At 37.0% G+C, this 18,392-nt stretch overlaps 1 protein-coding gene across 3 annotated transcripts in view; it reads left to right on the top strand.

Moving 5' to 3' along the window:
- Positions 1-405: 405 nt before the first annotated feature.
- Positions 406-18,392, top strand: part of LOC107733756 (probable phospholipid-transporting ATPase VD) — a 24,986-nt gene continuing 6,999 nt past the window's right edge. Inside the window, exons 1-15 of one of the 3 annotated variants that reach the window (XM_016545528.1) lie at positions 406-571; positions 2,609-2,957; positions 3,091-3,285; positions 8,098-8,302; positions 9,939-10,024; positions 10,105-10,211; positions 10,332-10,463; positions 10,546-10,658; positions 11,321-11,573; positions 12,102-12,316; positions 12,490-12,666; positions 14,704-15,334; positions 16,856-16,953; positions 17,067-17,193; positions 17,783-17,967. In XM_016545528.1, the coding sequence (XP_016401014.1) occupies positions 2,668-2,957; positions 3,091-3,285; positions 8,098-8,302; positions 9,939-10,024; positions 10,105-10,211; positions 10,332-10,463; positions 10,546-10,658; positions 11,321-11,573; positions 12,102-12,316; positions 12,490-12,666; positions 14,704-15,334; positions 16,856-16,953; positions 17,067-17,193; positions 17,783-17,967 (2,814 nt within the window). In that variant the 5' untranslated portion in view covers positions 406-571; positions 2,609-2,667. Of the gene's footprint in view, positions 572-2,608; positions 2,958-3,090; positions 3,286-8,097; positions 8,303-8,351; positions 8,400-9,938; positions 10,025-10,104; positions 10,212-10,331; positions 10,464-10,545; positions 10,659-11,320; positions 11,574-12,101; positions 12,317-12,489; positions 12,667-14,703; positions 15,335-16,855; positions 16,954-17,066; positions 17,194-17,782; positions 17,968-18,392 lie in introns of those variants that run through there. The other 2 variants (XM_016545530.1, XM_016545529.1) reach the window with 2 other exon arrangements.

Genomic DNA, 18,392 nt, shown 5'->3' with positions numbered 1-18,392 from the left:
TGCCAAAGCATGATAATACGTGTGGCACAAAGATAAACTTGTGTGTGTGTGTGTGTGTGTGTGTGTGTACCTGTTTTTCTATTCTGGTGGGGACTTAAACCTGACTACACACAGACTCATGGGGACTCGTGTCACGGTGGGGACCTAAATTGAGGTCCCCACGGGTACAAAAGCTTATAAATCACACAGAATGAAGTTTTTTGAAAATCTAAAAATGTAGAAAGTTTCCTGTAAGGGGTAGGTTTAGGTGTAGGGTTGGTGTAGGGCAATAGAATATACGGTATATACAGTAGAAAAACCATTACGCCTATGGAGAGTCCCCACAAGGATAGCAAACCAGACGTGTGTGTGTGTGTGTGTGTGTGTGTGTGTGGAGCGGCAGTGGGTGATGATGATCAGTGAGCGCGCAGGATCCTCAGGCGCTCTAGACGGGCTCACGCGGTAGCCTACTCCGATGCAGGTCACTGTAAGCCATATGGCTTATATAACCCTTAAATATTATAACTGAAAAGCTGATGCATGATTTGTACTGGAGCTTACTCTGAAATGTGGCCAAGTTCATGAGTCGACGGTAAGTTTAAGGCTTTGTTATCTTAAATGTGCGTTGGCTGCTGTCTTTCCCATCCTGACGCCTCAGTCTTGATTGGGTCCTTTAAGAAGTGCATGTTCATCTCGGGCCATAAAGCCGACATAACCATTTTATGATTTTACACTCCTTGTTTTCACTTGAGGTCACACACACACACGCACACACACACATCTATTGTATACGCTTCAAATGTGACTGTGAATGTGTTTCCGGATGTGTGAAAACGGAGCTTTTCTCTTTTTAAAGCCAAAATTTGAAGCATCAAGATACTTTCATCACGATATTTTCGCGTCTTATGAGCAGCACAAGATATGCTGATGTACAAATATTAAATATCATTAATATTTCGTTGTAACACAAACACTCCGCATTAACAACGAAACATAAATAATAATAAAAAAATATTAGCTTGGGGGGGGGAGCTAATATGAATAACTTATATTGAATGTGTATATGTTTTGCTGTTTTATTAATTGTTTTAATTCATATAATTATATTGTTTATCTGTTTAAATCTGTTTATTTTCATGAAAAGCTTATCATATGTTAAATTGCGTGCAACATGCGTGTAACATGCAACGTGCACTCATTTCATGAGTAATGAATGTGTAATTAGTGTCTTGTCATCTCAGAGGCCTGTGAGCCTGTGTTTTGCCAGTTTCTCTGTTTAATATTAAACCCGATAAAGCCTGCAGTATTACATTTTAATACATGAATTTCTAAGGCCTCTAAATGATCAGCATGATGAAAACTTTGCTGGGAAAAAAAAACCTGTTTTACACAACTTACTACATGCCTTCTGCCCTCTGAATGACAGTTCATACTTTTTTTTAGTGTGTAAAAGGTTGAGGTGCATGTGTCTTTTTACAGTGAAATCTTTAATGATTTTTTAAAAATTAATTAAGCATTAGAATACATTTTAACAACATTCACTGGACTAAAGCAACTTAGGTTTACTTGATTATAGCTACTACATTTTTAGAAAAATCATGTTAAAATGTTGGTATCAAATATGATATAGTCTTTTGAGAAACATTTGTTTGTACTTCTTGCAGTCATCATTGTATTGCATTGCATTATGTTTTGCCCCCACAATTAAAACTGCACATACTGTACATTGTACATATATACTCTGCTATGATGTTATAAAGATCTCGTTGTTTTACTTTACAAGAATTTAGAATTTCATCTTACTTGTAGGCCATATAAATAACAAGGAATGCACCAAATTGCATATTTTTGCTCAGTTTTTGGCATCAATAATATTGTTGTTATTGTTACTATTTTTAAACTTGCCTAAAAATAATTTGCCTAATAATAAACGGTTTAATAAACTGTTCCATCTCAAAGAAATTAGATTTTTTTTCTGACTTTTACTTAATATGTCAGTCTTTACAGGGTTGGAAAAATGATTAATTCTAACAAATTATATTAATTATAATTTTGATTTGGCAGCAAAGAGCAAAAGAGTTGATATAGAATGATGTGGTTCGCTTTAGTAGGTAGAGGATAGAATATACTAGGTTAGTTAATCTAGATAAAGTCTTCATCTAATGCTTATTTACATTTATTTGTTTCTAACATTTAATTTGCAAAACCAGTTAAATAAAACATATCTATGGTCACCTGTAATCTTCTTACTGTGTTTTTATATAGTCGTTTTTGGTTTCTTGTTTTAGGGTGACATTTTTCTCCTTCCTCATTCCGGGTCTTGTCACTCGTGCAGTATGTCTGCCACAGAACGAAACCTCTTGTATTTTGGTCTATGTGGAATACAAGATTGTTCATTTGAAACTAGTCAAACACTTCTTCCTCTTCCCTTGTTATAAGGAAGTATGAGGTTAACTTGAAAATGTTATTAGTTACAGGCACAACTTCTGCCTTTTGCTTTGTCGCAAGTTAAGCCTGTTCAACAGGTTTCATACTTTCAAAAAGAGAAGAAATGGCAGGTTGCAAGTAAAATACTGTATGGAGGATTTATATTAATTTTATGTTTGTACATGTGTTTATGTGTGTTCAGGAGGAGGGCTGTTTGTAGCGTACACAGGGACTTCACCATTTTGTCTCCTCATCGTCCTCATGGAGCGACTCTACTGGGTTCGTCACAGATGTCTGCAGCTGATATCCACAGACAGGAGGAGGGGCTGGTACTCTCCTCCTTCATCACTTCCCCCTAAGAGTAGTCTGGATGCTCAGGACCCTCTGGTTCAGCGACTCAGTGGAAAGAGAAGAGTGGTGGTGTCACGATGTGGTCCACACCAAGCAGAGTATCACAACTTCTCCAAGGGCTTTCAGGACAACAGCATCCGCACCACCAAGTACACCCTCATCAGCTTCATACCCATGAATCTGTTCCAGCAGTTTCACAGGTCAGATATTGAGCTGACTATATCATGTATATCGTCTAAATGATTTGATGATGTGTTGGTGTTCAGATTTCTTTTTTGTGTGTGTGTGTGTGTGTGTGTGTGTGTCACTGACACATTTGGTTTCTTGCAACAGAGCAGCAAATCTGTACTTCCTGTTTCTGGTGTTGCTGAATTGGGTCCCAGTAGTGGAAGCATTTCAGAAGGAGATTACTATGATCCCTCTAGCCGTGGTGCTCACCGTCATTGCCTTCAAAGATGCCATGGAGGACTACAGACGTTACCGCTATGACAAGAAAATAAACAACACACTGACACATGTCTACAGCGGGTCAGTATGTGTTCATCCCTGTTAATATGATGTGGTCGATGATAAGACTTTCATGATCATGTGACACTGTTTCTGTTTCTGTGTGAGTGTTTTGGATGAGTTTTGTAACTTCCTTACTTGTCTGATTTGACGAATACACATAGCAACTTTTATTTGGTTATTTCCCTGTATTTTCCCCATATTGCATCATGACCTGTTTCAGGGAAAATGCCTAGCGAGTCATCCATAATGTTTGTTAAATTGACTGAACAGATTGCAAGACCACTGTCTGTTGTCTTTTTCACATTGCAATTAAAAATGACTATTTAACTGATGAATAAAAGTAGTGCCATGCGAAAATTGTTATGGTTACAAAGTGATTTATAATTGGTCAAAATATACAACATTGTGAGACCACTCAGCCATCGGTGAATTCATTTTATATTGTGTTACTTTGACCACAATCCATTTGATGAAGCTGTTTGGAATAAATGATATTTCAGTATTAATTATACACTATAATATTATTTATTCATATTTTGAATTAACATTTATTTTTAAGTTTAGCAGGTTTTTTATTTTAATTATAGTTTGTTTTAGTAATTTTATGTGTTTTTGTCATTTTTATTCTTTTTTTGTATCTTTTTATATTTTTTTAAGCTTTAATTTTTTTATTTTAGTTTTACCTTTTGTACATTTAGCACTTCAACTTATTTAATTTCAGTTATTTACCAAGGCAACATTTGTAATTTTGTAAAGTTTTTCACAAATGTATTTTATTTCAGCTTTATTTCAGTTAATGAAAATGTTTTAAAACTGTTTTAGTTTACATTTTAGTCTTACTTTACAATAACACTTTTTGGAATGACCTTCATCATGAAAAAATATGTTACGTTTACAGCTTGAGACTACTTTAGAGACTCGTGGGCAACTGCCCATTTGATCCTGTGCTTAATTTGTGCCTGTTCCTTGGGCCTTTGGCTTTGGATAAAATGCGATGGCTTCTGCTTTGTTCTGCATCTTGTGACAGTGACGTATTAAAGGGGTCATATCATGAGGAACAAATTTTATTTCATCTTTTGATATAAATGACTTCACTGTGTTATTAAACCATACTGTAACTTTCAGCCCCAATTTCCCCACCAGATTTAAAGACCTTTTATTGAAGCTGAGCTGTAAAAATGGCTCGTTCTGAAATACTTTTTTACATTTATTTATTTATTTTAACGACAGAAACCCATAACATATATACATGTCAGTGACATCTATCCAGTCTATCCAGAAACCTGACCCACCAAGTAACGGGTAATAAAGGACAAAGCAGGAAAGATGCTGTTATTCCTAAGCACCAGAAAAGCTAACAGAGTGAAAAATGTAGAGAATTTTCAGAACATTGTATTGTTCCTGGCTCGGTGCATCACCTGCATCTCTGCATATCCTTCAGATGGATACCAATGTTAGAAATAAGTTTAGCTTAACTGCTGTGTATGGCCTCTTGACTTTGTCACTTGCTTTCATCACTTTCACTTTTCGTGCACTGGTTCACTAAACTGAACAGCCAATCAGAGTGATCTCTCTCACCAATGGCTCAGACACTGCTCAATCGGACTCGGCCACCACCACTTTTTTTAAATTTAATTTATTTAATACCACAAACGTGAAACTCCCCACTGTTATTATCATTAAAAAGTATCGACTGTTGACACAGATTCACAAACCAAACACTGCGCCTCTGAGATGAGGAGATCATTTCCAAGAAATAGCATTGCATAATTTCCAAATTGTGCAAAACTTCCTTCTAGGCTGTCAAGGACTTTAGCCATTAAAATGAAAGATTCTCCTCTGTTCCTTCGTCTTCAGTCTTCTATGTAAAAACGTTACAGGGTCTGTTTCTAAAACAGTGCTTCAGTATTTCCTTGAAGGGATATGTTAATGAGCTCTAGTGTCTTGATGTGAAATTTCAAATGTAGTTGTGAAAGTATGTGATGTCACAGTTAAGCCCCTCCCACCCCCTATAGCCAGTGCTCATTTCTTGTAACAAGACATGTGACATAGGACACCTTGCTTTCCCTTCATCTGTTTGACTTCAGCCACTGTAAAACACTAAAAATATCTCACATATCTACGACATGCAATTAAAAATTTGCCTTGATAAAGTAATGCTTGTAATTGTATCCAGTCCTGATTAAGTTTTATAGTGATAATAATAACAATCTAGGCATTAAAAGTCCAGAGCTCCTTAGATGATAGATGACTTGTGTTCCCTGTCCGGGATAAACATTACAGTGCAAACTGGTCGCTTATTTACCAGCCCTCAGTTTTCCTTGTCTAAAAACTGCCTCTGAGTCATAAAAAGCTCTAGGTCTACTTTGTTTATGATGCCTGGGAGTGTTTCCTGGATAAGGAGCAGCCTGGTCTGTACATTGTAGATTATTACAGGTTTCTGAGCGACACGCATTACTGTTGAGACAAAGGTTTGGAAGAGCATAATGTTTCTCAGGTGTCAGATCTTGCATGTGTTGATCTTGGCTCGGACAGAATCAGAGACATGAATTTGACTAGTGATGGTGAGACCTGTTGGACATGCTCGGGATAGAGAATCTGCCTAAATTGGCCGGACCATTCTTACAGACTGTGTCTCTGGAGCGGAAGAGTCCAGCTGCCATGATTCAGCAGTTGGAGCTAGATCAAGCTGGCATGGCAAAAGATCTGACCAAAAACAGAAGGGTTGTCATGCCAAGTTGGACTGAACATGAAGAAATAAAGGAATTAAAACAGTCTTACAGCAGGAATAAGGTCCGGACGACCAAGTACACCTTCATATCTTTCATCCCCAAGAATCTTTTTGAGCAACTTCATCGTTTTGCCAATGTATACTTCGTCTTTTTGGGCGCATTGAACTTTGTGCCTATTGTAAATGCGTTCCAGCCGGAGATCTCGATCATTCCTATTGTCTTCGTGATGTCCATAACTGCTGTTAAAGACCTCTGGGAGGACCAATGTCGGAAGAAGTCTGACCAACAGGTCAATAACCGCTTATGTGATGTCTATGACAGGTAAACGCATGAAACTTTCTGAATGTCATGATTGGAAATATGCATATGTCATTTTGTTCTTTTACCATATGTGGCATGGCAGCTGATATCTGCTAACAGTGGATCATAGTATAGTGCATACGTAGTTAAGGTATTATTTAACCTAGCTGTGAGGTGACTTGCCCCAGATGTTTCACTTTTGACAGTTTCTTGATCCCAACACAGGCTTGTTCCTCAAACAGTCAGAGGTGTGGCTTCATAACTTTATTGGATGTGTCAAATCCAATAAACATTGGTTTTTCCGAATACAGTAATTTGGATTTGCATGGTAAAGTGTCAAAGCTACACCGTTTCTTTAAATTTGTGTGGTTAAAACGGCTAAACCATAGTTGGTGGGCTTGTAATTTTATTTCTAATCTGTATCCTGTGCTGTAACCCATGTGCGTCATTTTTTTTATTAGCGTAGCTGTTAGTTAATGGTTAGCTTGATGTATAGTTATTATCGAACTGTTTGTCCTTTATAATTGAGTGAATATCTCTCGATCAGAGGTTTGTTCTTTGTATCTCGTGTGTGTGTGTGTGTGTTTGAGAACAATGGCATATTTTCACAGATAATTAATTGATTCATATTCTGTGCTTTCCATGAAAAGACTGCATAGTGTGATTTCTAAGAATCACACTATGACCTTGACAGGAACAGAAATCTAAAAAAATCTTATAAATGCTCCAATGCTATTGTTGAATTGAGAATGTATTTTGAAAGGGTATTATGGGTGTATTTGCAAGATGTTGCTATTATACACAGTGTAAAGTCTGTAAATGGCAGGTATGAAAACATGTTTATATTTTGCCTTCTTGCACTAATGACCTGACAAATATTGTACCAAAACGATGAATTATCCAACATTTGGCTCTAGTTAAGCTGTTAATGCTGCTCAGATTAAAAAGGCTCCCTTGTGATTGTCTTGCCGCAGGGGGTCATTAGTTTTCCTGTTATGGAGTTGTTGCTGTGGGTGACAATGACGCGCAGCGTTGCTCGATTACTATGCTGGTGTGTTTAGTTCAGTAGGCACTAGCAGTAATTGTTAAATCTGTTTGTGTGTGTGTTGTGCTTAAATCATATTGCACATCAATGCACAGAAACAAAGCATCATTGGAAATGCATATACCTGTATGTTTTTGTCATGTGGGATGGTGCAGGTATATATTAAGTTCTTTGTTTCACAGTGGTTCTGCAAATATTCAGTTATACCACGTGCAAGACTGGTTTTCAGTGCCGTCAATACTGTGAGGGCTGTTTTAACTAATAATAAACACATTTATACACGACTCTCAGGAATACTGTATTCTGATTGATCAGTCTGCAGTCAAATATGAGCACTAAACTGTATATTTGCATTTGTTGTTCCTGTTGTTTCTAGTATTTGTCTTTCGTGCTCATCTTGTATATTTTTTTTATACAACCATGCATGAAACAGTCAATATTACTCATATTTTGATACCAAATATTTGTGAAAAATTCTGTAAAATTTTGAAATGTTATTTTGAAAATTGCCATTTAGAAAAGCTAAATAATTTTTTAAGTACTGGTCTGTGTTATGTGTCAGTTTATGCATGCAGAAGGCGCTTTTCTAGAAAGTGCCTTTTTTTTCAATACATTTTTTTTTACAGTGTCTTGCTTATGTGATTTTCTTATTTATTGTCTCAAATATTGACAATGAAATCAATATTTGAATCCTGTTGTTCGTCCAATATTAATAGTGAATCCAAATAAAGAGTGTGTGTGTTTGTGTTGAAGGAAGCAGAAGCGGTATGTGGAGCGGCGTTGGGCAGAGGTGTGTGTCGGTGATCTGATCCGTCTCTGCTGTAATGAGATCATTCCTGCTGACATGGTGCTGCTGCACTCATCTGATCCTAATGGAGTGTGTCACATCGAGACGGCCAACCTGGATGGAGAAACCAACCTCAAGCAAAGGCAGGTGGTCCGTGACCTGCCACAGCAGGTGAGTGGCCAGTCTATCCAGTTCATCATCTTCATCACCATTGTCTTTGGTTTTCCTCCATAAATATATGAGATGAAATAGGTTTTGCTAAAAAAAGGTCAGTGTTTTTTTTTTTTGTATTAAAATCTATTACGTTGTTAAAAAGAAATAAAATGCAGTTTATATAGACAATGACTTTAATTTATATCATCTATGATTCTATGTTTTTGAATTCTGAACAATAGGGCTGCAACAAACGATTATTTTGACAATCGATTAATCTAACGATTAATCGACTAATCATAGATCATTTCGCTGATTAATCGGTAGACATTTATTGATTATTCAGCTTTTGCAATTAGTTAAAATATTGAGTTATACATATTCTAACAAATAAATTAAGGTAATCACTTCAGCTTTTGAAAGTCATATTATGTCATTACAATTATACAACTAATTTATACAAATAAATATATTTGGCACATAAAATGAAATGGCAGAGAAACTCTTATTCACCATTTAATTAGCTATATGAGACAGTAGCTGAATGACACATCATTCTGCCTAAAATCTTTTTTTGTAAGTCATATGGATAAGAAACAAAATAAAGGTTAAGTGATAAGACGTATTTTTGGATAATCTATTTTATTCACAACATAATCTTTCTTAAAATATCTTATAGGGTTATGATAATCAAAACAGTCCTGAGCTAGATCAAGCTTTGATCTCTGCAAACCAAACTATAACTTTAATGAAAGGTTTTTTTCCCGCACTAATAAAAAGATTTCATAATTAGCTAGCTCCACTCCACATACAGTTGTAATTCTAACTGAAAGCGATACGGACTCTGGTTTTTCATGTTTAATACTGTAAAACTGCTTGATTTAAGGCTATCTATTGCATAAAGTACTATATAAATAAACGTGACGTGACTTTACTGGAGTACTGAACTGCAGAGCTCGTGCAAACATCCACATCGCTGTAATCAGATGCGTTTTGAACTGCTGCTTTCTCACCGCGGTCAGTTTTTGATGTGTTAATTTTGTTATTAAGAGTAAAGTGCGCAGTATATATTTACATATTCATCCAAACGCCGCTCAGCAGCTTCAGGTTCGGTTGCGTTCGCTTTGAAGCGCTGTGTCTTCTTTTCTTGAATTGCATCAGGAGAGCTGAATTACAGTCTTGTGCTACAGCGCCACACTGGTCAAACCGCGTTATTGCAGGCTCTTACATTAGGCCATATGAGATCAAACGACTACTGGACAACAAAAATATTTGTTGACTATTTTTTATTGTCGACGTTGTCGATAATGTCGACTAATCGTTTCAGCCCTACTGAACAATGCCTGGTGAAAGTCCAAAATTGCAAGCTATGATTTGGAAGCTATAGCAGTGTGCGGAATTCATTTATTTTTGTTGGACTGTTTGCTTTTCTTTTTAAATACACACCTGCTTTTATGATTTACTAGGAGTTGTGGTGGTATTTCATTTATATTTAGAATTTCTGAATTAAAATAAATATTCTTGTGAGGCATTAAGTAGGGTGTTACTATAATTAATTACGAAGAAAAATGTCTGATGAAATGCTGAATTTCTTTACTTTGTAAAAAACCTCTTTGAACAGTATGTTTAAAAATGTGATGTCATCTTCCTTTAGGGATCTGAATTTGTTCCAGAAAACTACAGCAGTCGCATTGAGTGTGAAAATCCCAACAATGACTTGAGACGGTTCAGAGGCTTCATGTGAGTAAAGCAGTGAAATTTTTCTGTAAATGAACAAGCTTTTTTTATGAAAATAATAGTGACTTTGTTTTTGTACGCAGGGAGCATCCTGGTAAAGTGCGGGTTGGACTCCACAGTGAAAACCTGCTCCTGAGGAGCTGCACTGTGAGGAACACAGAGACTGTGATTGGCATTGTGGTCTATGCAGGTCACTTTCACATCTTTGCACATAGTGATCAACTTCAGATAGGATACGATCATTGTATTATTATAAAGAGCTCGATTGAGCAATAAAAGAGCTTGTGTATGTGTGTGTGTGTGTGTTCAGGTCATGAGACAAAAGCAATGCAGAATAACAGTGGGCCGCGCTACAAACGAAGTAAACTGGAGTGCAGACTCAACATGGACGTCCTCTGGTGTGTCGTTTTACTGTTGCTCATGTGCCTTACTGCTGCTGTAGGTCAGTATTACGGTCATTGACACACTTGTGAGAGGATTTAAACTTTTAAGCACTAGGTTAATGTGCACGTTGTGATCTACAGGTCATGGTTTTTGGTTGAGTGGACTGCATAATGCCATCTTCATGATCCCTGATGACACGCACCCTGCGCTCGCTGCCTTTTACATGTTCTGGACTATGATCATTGTTCTGCAGGTGAGTGATAGTGGGCAGAAACATTTGATATCTACACAAACACATGCATTTGATATTCAAGTATACTACTGGTCAAACGTTTGGAATAATTATTTTTTAATATTTTTGGAAGAGGTCTCTTTTTCTCACCAAGGCTGTTTGTTTAATTAAAAATACAGAAAAGAAACTGTAATATCGTGAAATATTTTTACAATTTTAAACGATTTTCTATTTGATTATATATTACAGTGTAATTTATTTCTGTGATGGCAAAGCTTAATTTGCAGCAGGCGTTACTTCAGTTTTCAGTGACTATGTTACGTTTACATGGACATCAGTAATCTAATTATTTAATGCGGCTAAAATAGGAATACTCCACATGTCTTAATTCGATTTCTGTTTACTTCGATTATGACTTTAGCCGGATTAAGGTAATCAAAAATCTCTGTTTACATGGTAGATGCTTAATCAGGGTATTGTCTTAATCGTATTAAAATCGGAGTATTGTTGTCCATGTAAACGTACTCAGTGTCACATGATCTTTCAGAAATCATTCAGCTTTACCATGTCAGGACTAATAGTTAAATCGGTTAAATAGATAATCACTTTTATGCCCACTAAAGTATATTCCTAGAATATCTGACATTGCTGGTCTCCTCGGCCTCCGTTTCCCTCTGTTGCAGGTGCTGATTCCCATTTCCCTCTATGTGTCGATAGAGATTGTGAAGCTGGGACAGATTTATTTTATTCAGAATGATTTAGATCTGTATAACCCAGTACTAGACACAGGAGTGCAGTGCAGAGCACTGAACATCACAGAAGACCTTGGACAGATCCAGTACCTGTTCTCTGACAAGACGGGAACCCTCACAGAGAACCGCATGCTGTTCCGCTGCTGCACTGTTGCAGGAACTGAGTACCCTCATCATGAGAATGGTCAGTTTACTTCATAACAGCCTTCAAAATATACCGACTGATTTGCATAAGAATAAAAGATGAAACTTTTCAATTAAAATGTTAAATTGATTGACTGGCTTACTTTTAATCTCAATATTTGTTAAGAATAAAATCTAAAAAGATTTTATAGTATATTTTTTAAGGCTGTCAAACATGCTAATTTAAGATATTCATAAATTGATGAATATTAAGATATTTATTTATGTATTATAAGAACAATTTGCCATATTATGGTTTACATTTTCATTCTGCTCTCTGAAAACTGGAAATAAATCATGGGATTAGTTGCGATTATATTATATTTACAGCCATAAATAAATATATTTATATACATACATACATACACAAAATGTTTCAGTTTTGTGAATAAAATGATTTTATTTTGTCCAGCTTACTATTTTTTTTACTGTTTCCCTCTAAATAACTTTTAACTGTTTCTATAAGATAATGATAGTGTTCTACTGATAATGATTTAATGTATGATCATGTTTGCTTGTTACTCTTCAGGAATTTCTCTGGAACAGTATGAGGAGCAGGGCTGTGGTGATGCCGATCACTCTCTCACCCTGAGGTCACGCACTAGCAGGAAGTCTCTGAGCTGTAAATCGCTCAGCTGCAACCGGAGTTCAGTGTCCCTCAATACCCTCACTGCGGAGTCTGACACGCACTCAGTCCACGACACACTCCGCAGACACACACCCGGAGCCTTCAGCAGCACCATGGTGAGAAAAGAACAGACTTATCTTCAACATTTACTGTACATGTATACTTTTCCATGTCTTTATTACTTTATTCCCTGTATTAGTCATCTATTAATTTATACAGTAACACACACCTGAAGTATTTATTGTCACTGCTATGAAGTTGTGTATGTAATTGTCATTTTTTCCTCTAGGAGTGTGCCGTTGTTCCAGACCCTCAGCTTCAGGCGAAGCTGAACACCCTGTCTTCACCCATGCGTTCCCCTCTCCGACAGGAAGCTGCTGAAATCTCTCACATACTGGACTTCTTTCTTGCCCTCACTGTCTGCAACACTGTAGTAGTTTCCTCACCCACTCAGCCAAGACATGTGGTATGATCCAAATCTTTCAACTGAGTCTCAAACTCATGCTATCATTCACCCCACCGAACATATGATATTGATTACTATAGGGTGCTGTTTTATAGTTTGAACACCTCAACATGATTTAAAGCTTTCTTTTGGTCATTCATTAAAAAACTATATTTTTTATAGTTTTAGTATTTTAGTAGTGGTGCTTTAATTGGTGTTTTTTTAATTTGGTGCATGGTAAAACCCTCTCAGCAAAGCATTTTTAAATTCATCCCCTTTAAAGCTCTGGTGCTGCACGCTGGGATACACTTTCAGGTGGCATCACACGCATCACATATTGCCATCATTTATGTTTTTTTTTTGTTTTGTTTTTTTTACAAGTCCATTTGTTAAATGTGTGGTCACATTAGCAGTCAAGGCAAAAGAAGCAAAATGAGGGCAAAAGAGATCCATTGCAGATTGCAGACAAAAAAGATTCATTGTCTATTGTCAGAAGTGTAGCAATATATGAAGAACCGAATTTAAATATATATAGTTTGGCAACTTCATCGCAAAACACAATTTTTGGTAACAATTTATTTTACAGTGTCCATGCTACACGTTACATGTAATTACTATAGTAATAACAGTAAATTATGTATAATTAGATGCAACTAAGTCCAAACCAAGTATGTGAGTATTGTATGTAGGGCTGGGTGATATGGCCAAAAATATAAAAAGATAAAATGGTTCATATCAGTCGATATCGATAATTATCACAATAAATGTCAAATCTTTATTTCTTTCAAGTTTAAAGGCAGATTTTTGCTCCTAAGTGAAAGCTGTAGAAACCAGTGGTTTTAAACTACTCTGTATGGTCAGGACATGACAAACACTTCACATTTTTGAATTCTTTACACTTTTCCAGTCATTTTTCCTTAACAAAACAAATATCTTAATAGAAAAATTAATTTCGTAGTTTCTGCATGTTCTAATGAGTGATATTGTTTCAAATCATGAGACAGGTTTGTGTTGCCTGTACAGCACAGTTTGCAGTGCAGGCCGCAATATTGATAATATTAATTTTTTTTTTTGTCTCTTAGAAATGCACATTTAGCTTGAGTTGACAGTAGTAGTAGCTTGAGTTCGGGTGCAGTTGTAAATGTATGTTCATTATCAAAAACAGTAACTTATGTAAAAATTGTAACAGCCTCATTTTTATATGGTGAAATTTAATTATTCTAACTGTTTGAGTTTTATTAAGATTAAGCATTGGTCTTCCATAGTAACATACATTTAGATCATGATAACCACAGTTAAAACCACACATGTAGCGCCTGTAACTACTGTCAATGTCTTCTAGGTATTTGTATGAAACAGTAGTCTAACAGTAGTCTAAATACATTTAGTATAAATGCACAAACACTATAGCTTAATCACAATATTACTGTAATTATATTCCATTACTCCTTTAATACATCTACATTAATAATATAATACAATTCCATACTTTATGTATATCCCACATTTCTGCCACAATACCATGGTGCAGTTAGTGTTACTACAGTATACCCATGGTAAATGATGGTAATTTGTAGATTGAAAAGCTTCTGACTGTATCGTTGCGCAGTGTTTCTCCTGTTTGTCAGCGCTGTTTCATCTGGCTTTAAACTCGTTTAAATCAGGTAGTCATTTGTGTTCTTCGTTGAATTCAGGTGAACTCAATTAAGTTTGCTGAGCAATCTGATTTCAAGACTTATCTTAATTTGTGCCAGTTTTTCATGGACGTGTTTCACTAAACATTCATAGCACACTTCCTGCAGATGTCACCTTGCTCTAATAGACTGGCTTTAGCAATGGGTTTAGCACCGGGACTTTTCCCAGTGGGCTAGTCAGTTTTTGGGCTGGCTGTCAAACTGAATTAATCTTGAAACAGTTCAATCTTTGCTGAAATTACTATCTTTTTTATATAATCATAATCAAATTAGCCAAAATATTAAATAAACTCAGATTCAGTGTGGGCATTTACTGTATGTGCGTAGTTGTGAATATGTGAATAATATTCATATGTAATATCAGGTTCAGATGCCCATGGTTCGCACACCCCTGCGCTCTCTAGAGGAGATGAAGGCCATGTTTCAGAAGCTGAGTCTGCCTCGCTTTCCCTCATCACCTAATCAAAACACAGACACTCTTCCCAGCCTAACCAAGAAACTCTTCACCCGGGGTCGTTCGGCTTCCTACTTCCCTAACAGCAGCCCACAAACACCCATCATGACCCTACAGTCACCCACCATACCCTCTGGCACCCCTTCAAATACCCCACCCACTCCCGTCACTCCAGCACTGTCCAGCGGGGCGTGGAGCAAGAACATGGACGACATACAAAAGGCCAAAGATAACTCTGCTGAGTCGGAGAGTGATGATGAAGATGAGGCAGAAGAGTTGCTGTACGAGGCGGAGAGCCCGGATGAGGCGGCATTGGTGCAAGCAGCGAAGGCCTATGGGTGTACTCTACTGGGCCGGTCCCCAGAGCAAGTCCTTGTGGCTGTTCCAGGCACTGGGCCACTGTCCATCTCTCTGCTACACGTACTGCCATTTCATTCTGCCCGCAAGAGGATGTCTGTGGTGGTGCGCCATCCCCTCACTGGAGAGGTGGTCGTTTACACAAAAGGAGCTGATAATGTCATTATGGAGCTGGCTGAAGCAGGTATGTGAGGAGACATCTTTTAATGTTTATTAAGGTTGGTTCACACTGTCCCAAACAATGCAAATGCTTCAGATATTGTAAAGTCAGCTTTTGGGCTTAGTTTATTGATAAACACAACTGATAGAATCAAAGAGCCACAAAACATTTGCTTAAAAAAGGTATAATTTAAAATAACTAAAATCTAAAATGTTTTCTTATCTGTTTTTTTGTCTTGTTTTCCCACTACAAATAGCATATGTAAAAACATCAAGATATATTTACTTGAGAAGCAAAATTACGTAACAATTTTAAAATTAATTTAAACTTTAAAATTAATTTAAAATGATAGTTCACTCAAAAATGAAAATTCTGTCATCATTTACTAACCCTCAAGTTGTTCCAAACCTATAAGAGTTTCTTTCTTTTGTGGAATGTAAAAGAAGACATTTTGAAGAATGTGGGTAACCAAGCAGTTGCTTGTACCCACTGACTTTCCAGTATGTATGGGAAAAAAATAATACGGAAGTCAATGGGGACCAGAAACTGTTTGGTTGCCCACATTGTTCAAAATATCTTTGTGTTCCGCAGAAGAAAGAAATTCATACAGGTTTGGAACAACTTGAGGGTGAGTAAATGATGACAAAATTTATATTTTCGGGTGAACTATCCCTTTAAGTCTATTTTTTATTTATTCATTAATTTATTGATTTTCGTTTGAAAAATGTATCAAAATTAAGTGACTTACATGTTTACAAGTTTATTTTTCTTTACCCTATTGCAGATATGTTTGTAACATCTCATACTGCTGACATCTCATATTGCTTCTGCTTAGATATTAAGGCTTAGAAAAGGCCTCTTTCTGTTGGTCTAAAAGAGCGGACCACTCTGAGGGTGTGGTCACATTTACCTTTGTATGCTGAAAGTCATCTCAATAGGAATCTGCGCAATTGGGAATTCTTTGCCTATGAAATTTCATCAAAGTGTCTGCAATGTGACTGTGCCTTGAGACCTCTGAAAAGAACCAAGTGTGAAAACACTGAGAAAAGATCCCCTCATGTGTTTGAAGTATGTATAGTAGATTACAGACAGAACAGAGTGTTGTCCTTTCAGTTTGCAAACTGTGTGTTTATTTAAATCATAGTCTTTTGAAGTTTAAGAATCACACTAGTCCATAATGTCATTTTGATTTAATTCAAGTAAAGGGATAGGAACAATTAAAATTTGCTGTTAATTAATTTACTCTGAGGCCATCCGAGATGCAGGTGAACATTAAAGATGATTTTTAGCAGATCTCATGGTCCCTAGTGATTCATAATATGCAAGTCAATGGGTGCCATCACTTTGCCAGTCAGATACAGGGAAAACAGATACAGAAAACACCAAATTAACACATGTGGATCCTATGAAGCAAAACAGTAGCCTTAGTCAATTAAGTATTTAATTGTGCAACCCCTCTTGTTGTAAATTTGGATGTGTTATTGCCCCAGCAGTGTTGAACTCTATAAACTCATGTCTTTGTTTTGACTGTGTGTGTATGTGCAGCTGACGATGGTTTCTCTAGGGAGATCATGGAACGGACGCAGAGACACCTGGACCAGTATGCAAGAGATGGACTGCGCACTCTCTGTGTTGCTAAAAAAGTAAGCCATTATCTCTCACTTCCCTTATTTGTAACATTTATTATCTTCTGTTTGCATACAGCACTGAAATGGAGGTTGAGTCTTGAAAGAAATTGTTGGCATATGATTGACAGGTATTGGAAGAGCAGGAATACAAAGCCTGGTTGAAGAGACATGAGCATGCAGAAACCAGCATTGAAAACAGAGAAGAGCTTCTGCTTGAATCTGCCGAGAGACTGGAAACTAATCTCACATTATTGGGTGAGATACTAAAGCCTCTTGCACACAGAGATTCTGGAAAATACAGGGATAATGTGTCCCGTGATTTGTCCCAGGATCGTTTGATTTTGGTTCATTCACACTGTCAGTGATTTTCCGGAATCTGTGCGTGCGTTCACACACATTCCATAAAGATCCCGTAAAGACATGTGACATTAGGATATGATGTGTAATGTCACGCGTACCGTTCCACTAAGCTGGCGAACAATCTCAGCTTCAGCGAGGATAGTGAGGAGCTCCCTGATCTCTGCTTCATTCCAGTTTGCGCATATTTTTTCATCATGAACGTTGATCTGCCATCAAAACACACAGTAAGAGTCACACGGTAACGTGCGTCATCACTACGATACACCATATACGGCATTAGTCCTGGCTTTTGTTCACACAGGGCTCGTTCCGAGACTGATCCCGGCAATGTTACTATGTCCCCATCCCGGGATCGTTCACGGGATCAATCCCGGAACGTGTTTGCATTCACACAGACAGTTAAGACAGTGAAGACAAAAATGAAATCTCCTTAAAACTACATTGTGTGTTGGTTGTCCTAGCCTAATTGTGTCTTGGCTTCCAGGGGCGACGGGTATAGTAGACCGCCTGCAGGAGGAAGTGCCTGTGACCATTGAGGCTCTGCAGGAAGCTGGGATTAAAGTTTGGGTCCTCACAGGGGACAAACAAGAGACGGCTATTAATATTGCTTTTGCTTGTAAACTCCTCAGACCTACAGACCACATATTGATGGCCAATTGTGACAGCAAGGTGAGTAGAGGAGGTGGAAGAAAGGATTATAAAAAAAATGACAGTATACACCTTGATAGCTATGGCCATTCAATGCAGTTGTTGACCCCAGTAAATAAAACGAAAAACAAAAGAAGGAGAATAGTGCACATGCTCTAAATATTTTGTGTGGTGATGCTTATGTGCATTCAAACATTTTCCATATCGTTGTGACATTTTCCATATGCTACATAATATGGAATATTATATCATATGCAGAGGCGGACAGTAACTAAGTACATTTACTTGAGTATTGTACTTAAGTACACTTTTTGAGTATCTGTACTTTACTTGAGTATTATTTTTTCTGGAAACTTAAGACTTTAACTTCACTACATTTGAAAGACAAATATTGTACTTTTCACTCCACTACATTTCTATCAAGGTCCTTGAAGTAGAAAGTCGTT

The sequence above is a fragment of the Sinocyclocheilus rhinocerous genome, unplaced genomic scaffold (genome assembly GCF_001515625.1).
Source record: "Sinocyclocheilus rhinocerous isolate Xijiao unplaced genomic scaffold, SAMN03320098_v1.1 scaffold789, whole genome shotgun sequence".
Taxonomy (NCBI): Eukaryota; Metazoa; Chordata; class Actinopteri; order Cypriniformes; family Cyprinidae; genus Sinocyclocheilus; species Sinocyclocheilus rhinocerous.
The sequence above is the reverse complement of the archived record's forward strand: the minus strand, read 5'-3'. Positions and strand labels throughout refer to the sequence as shown.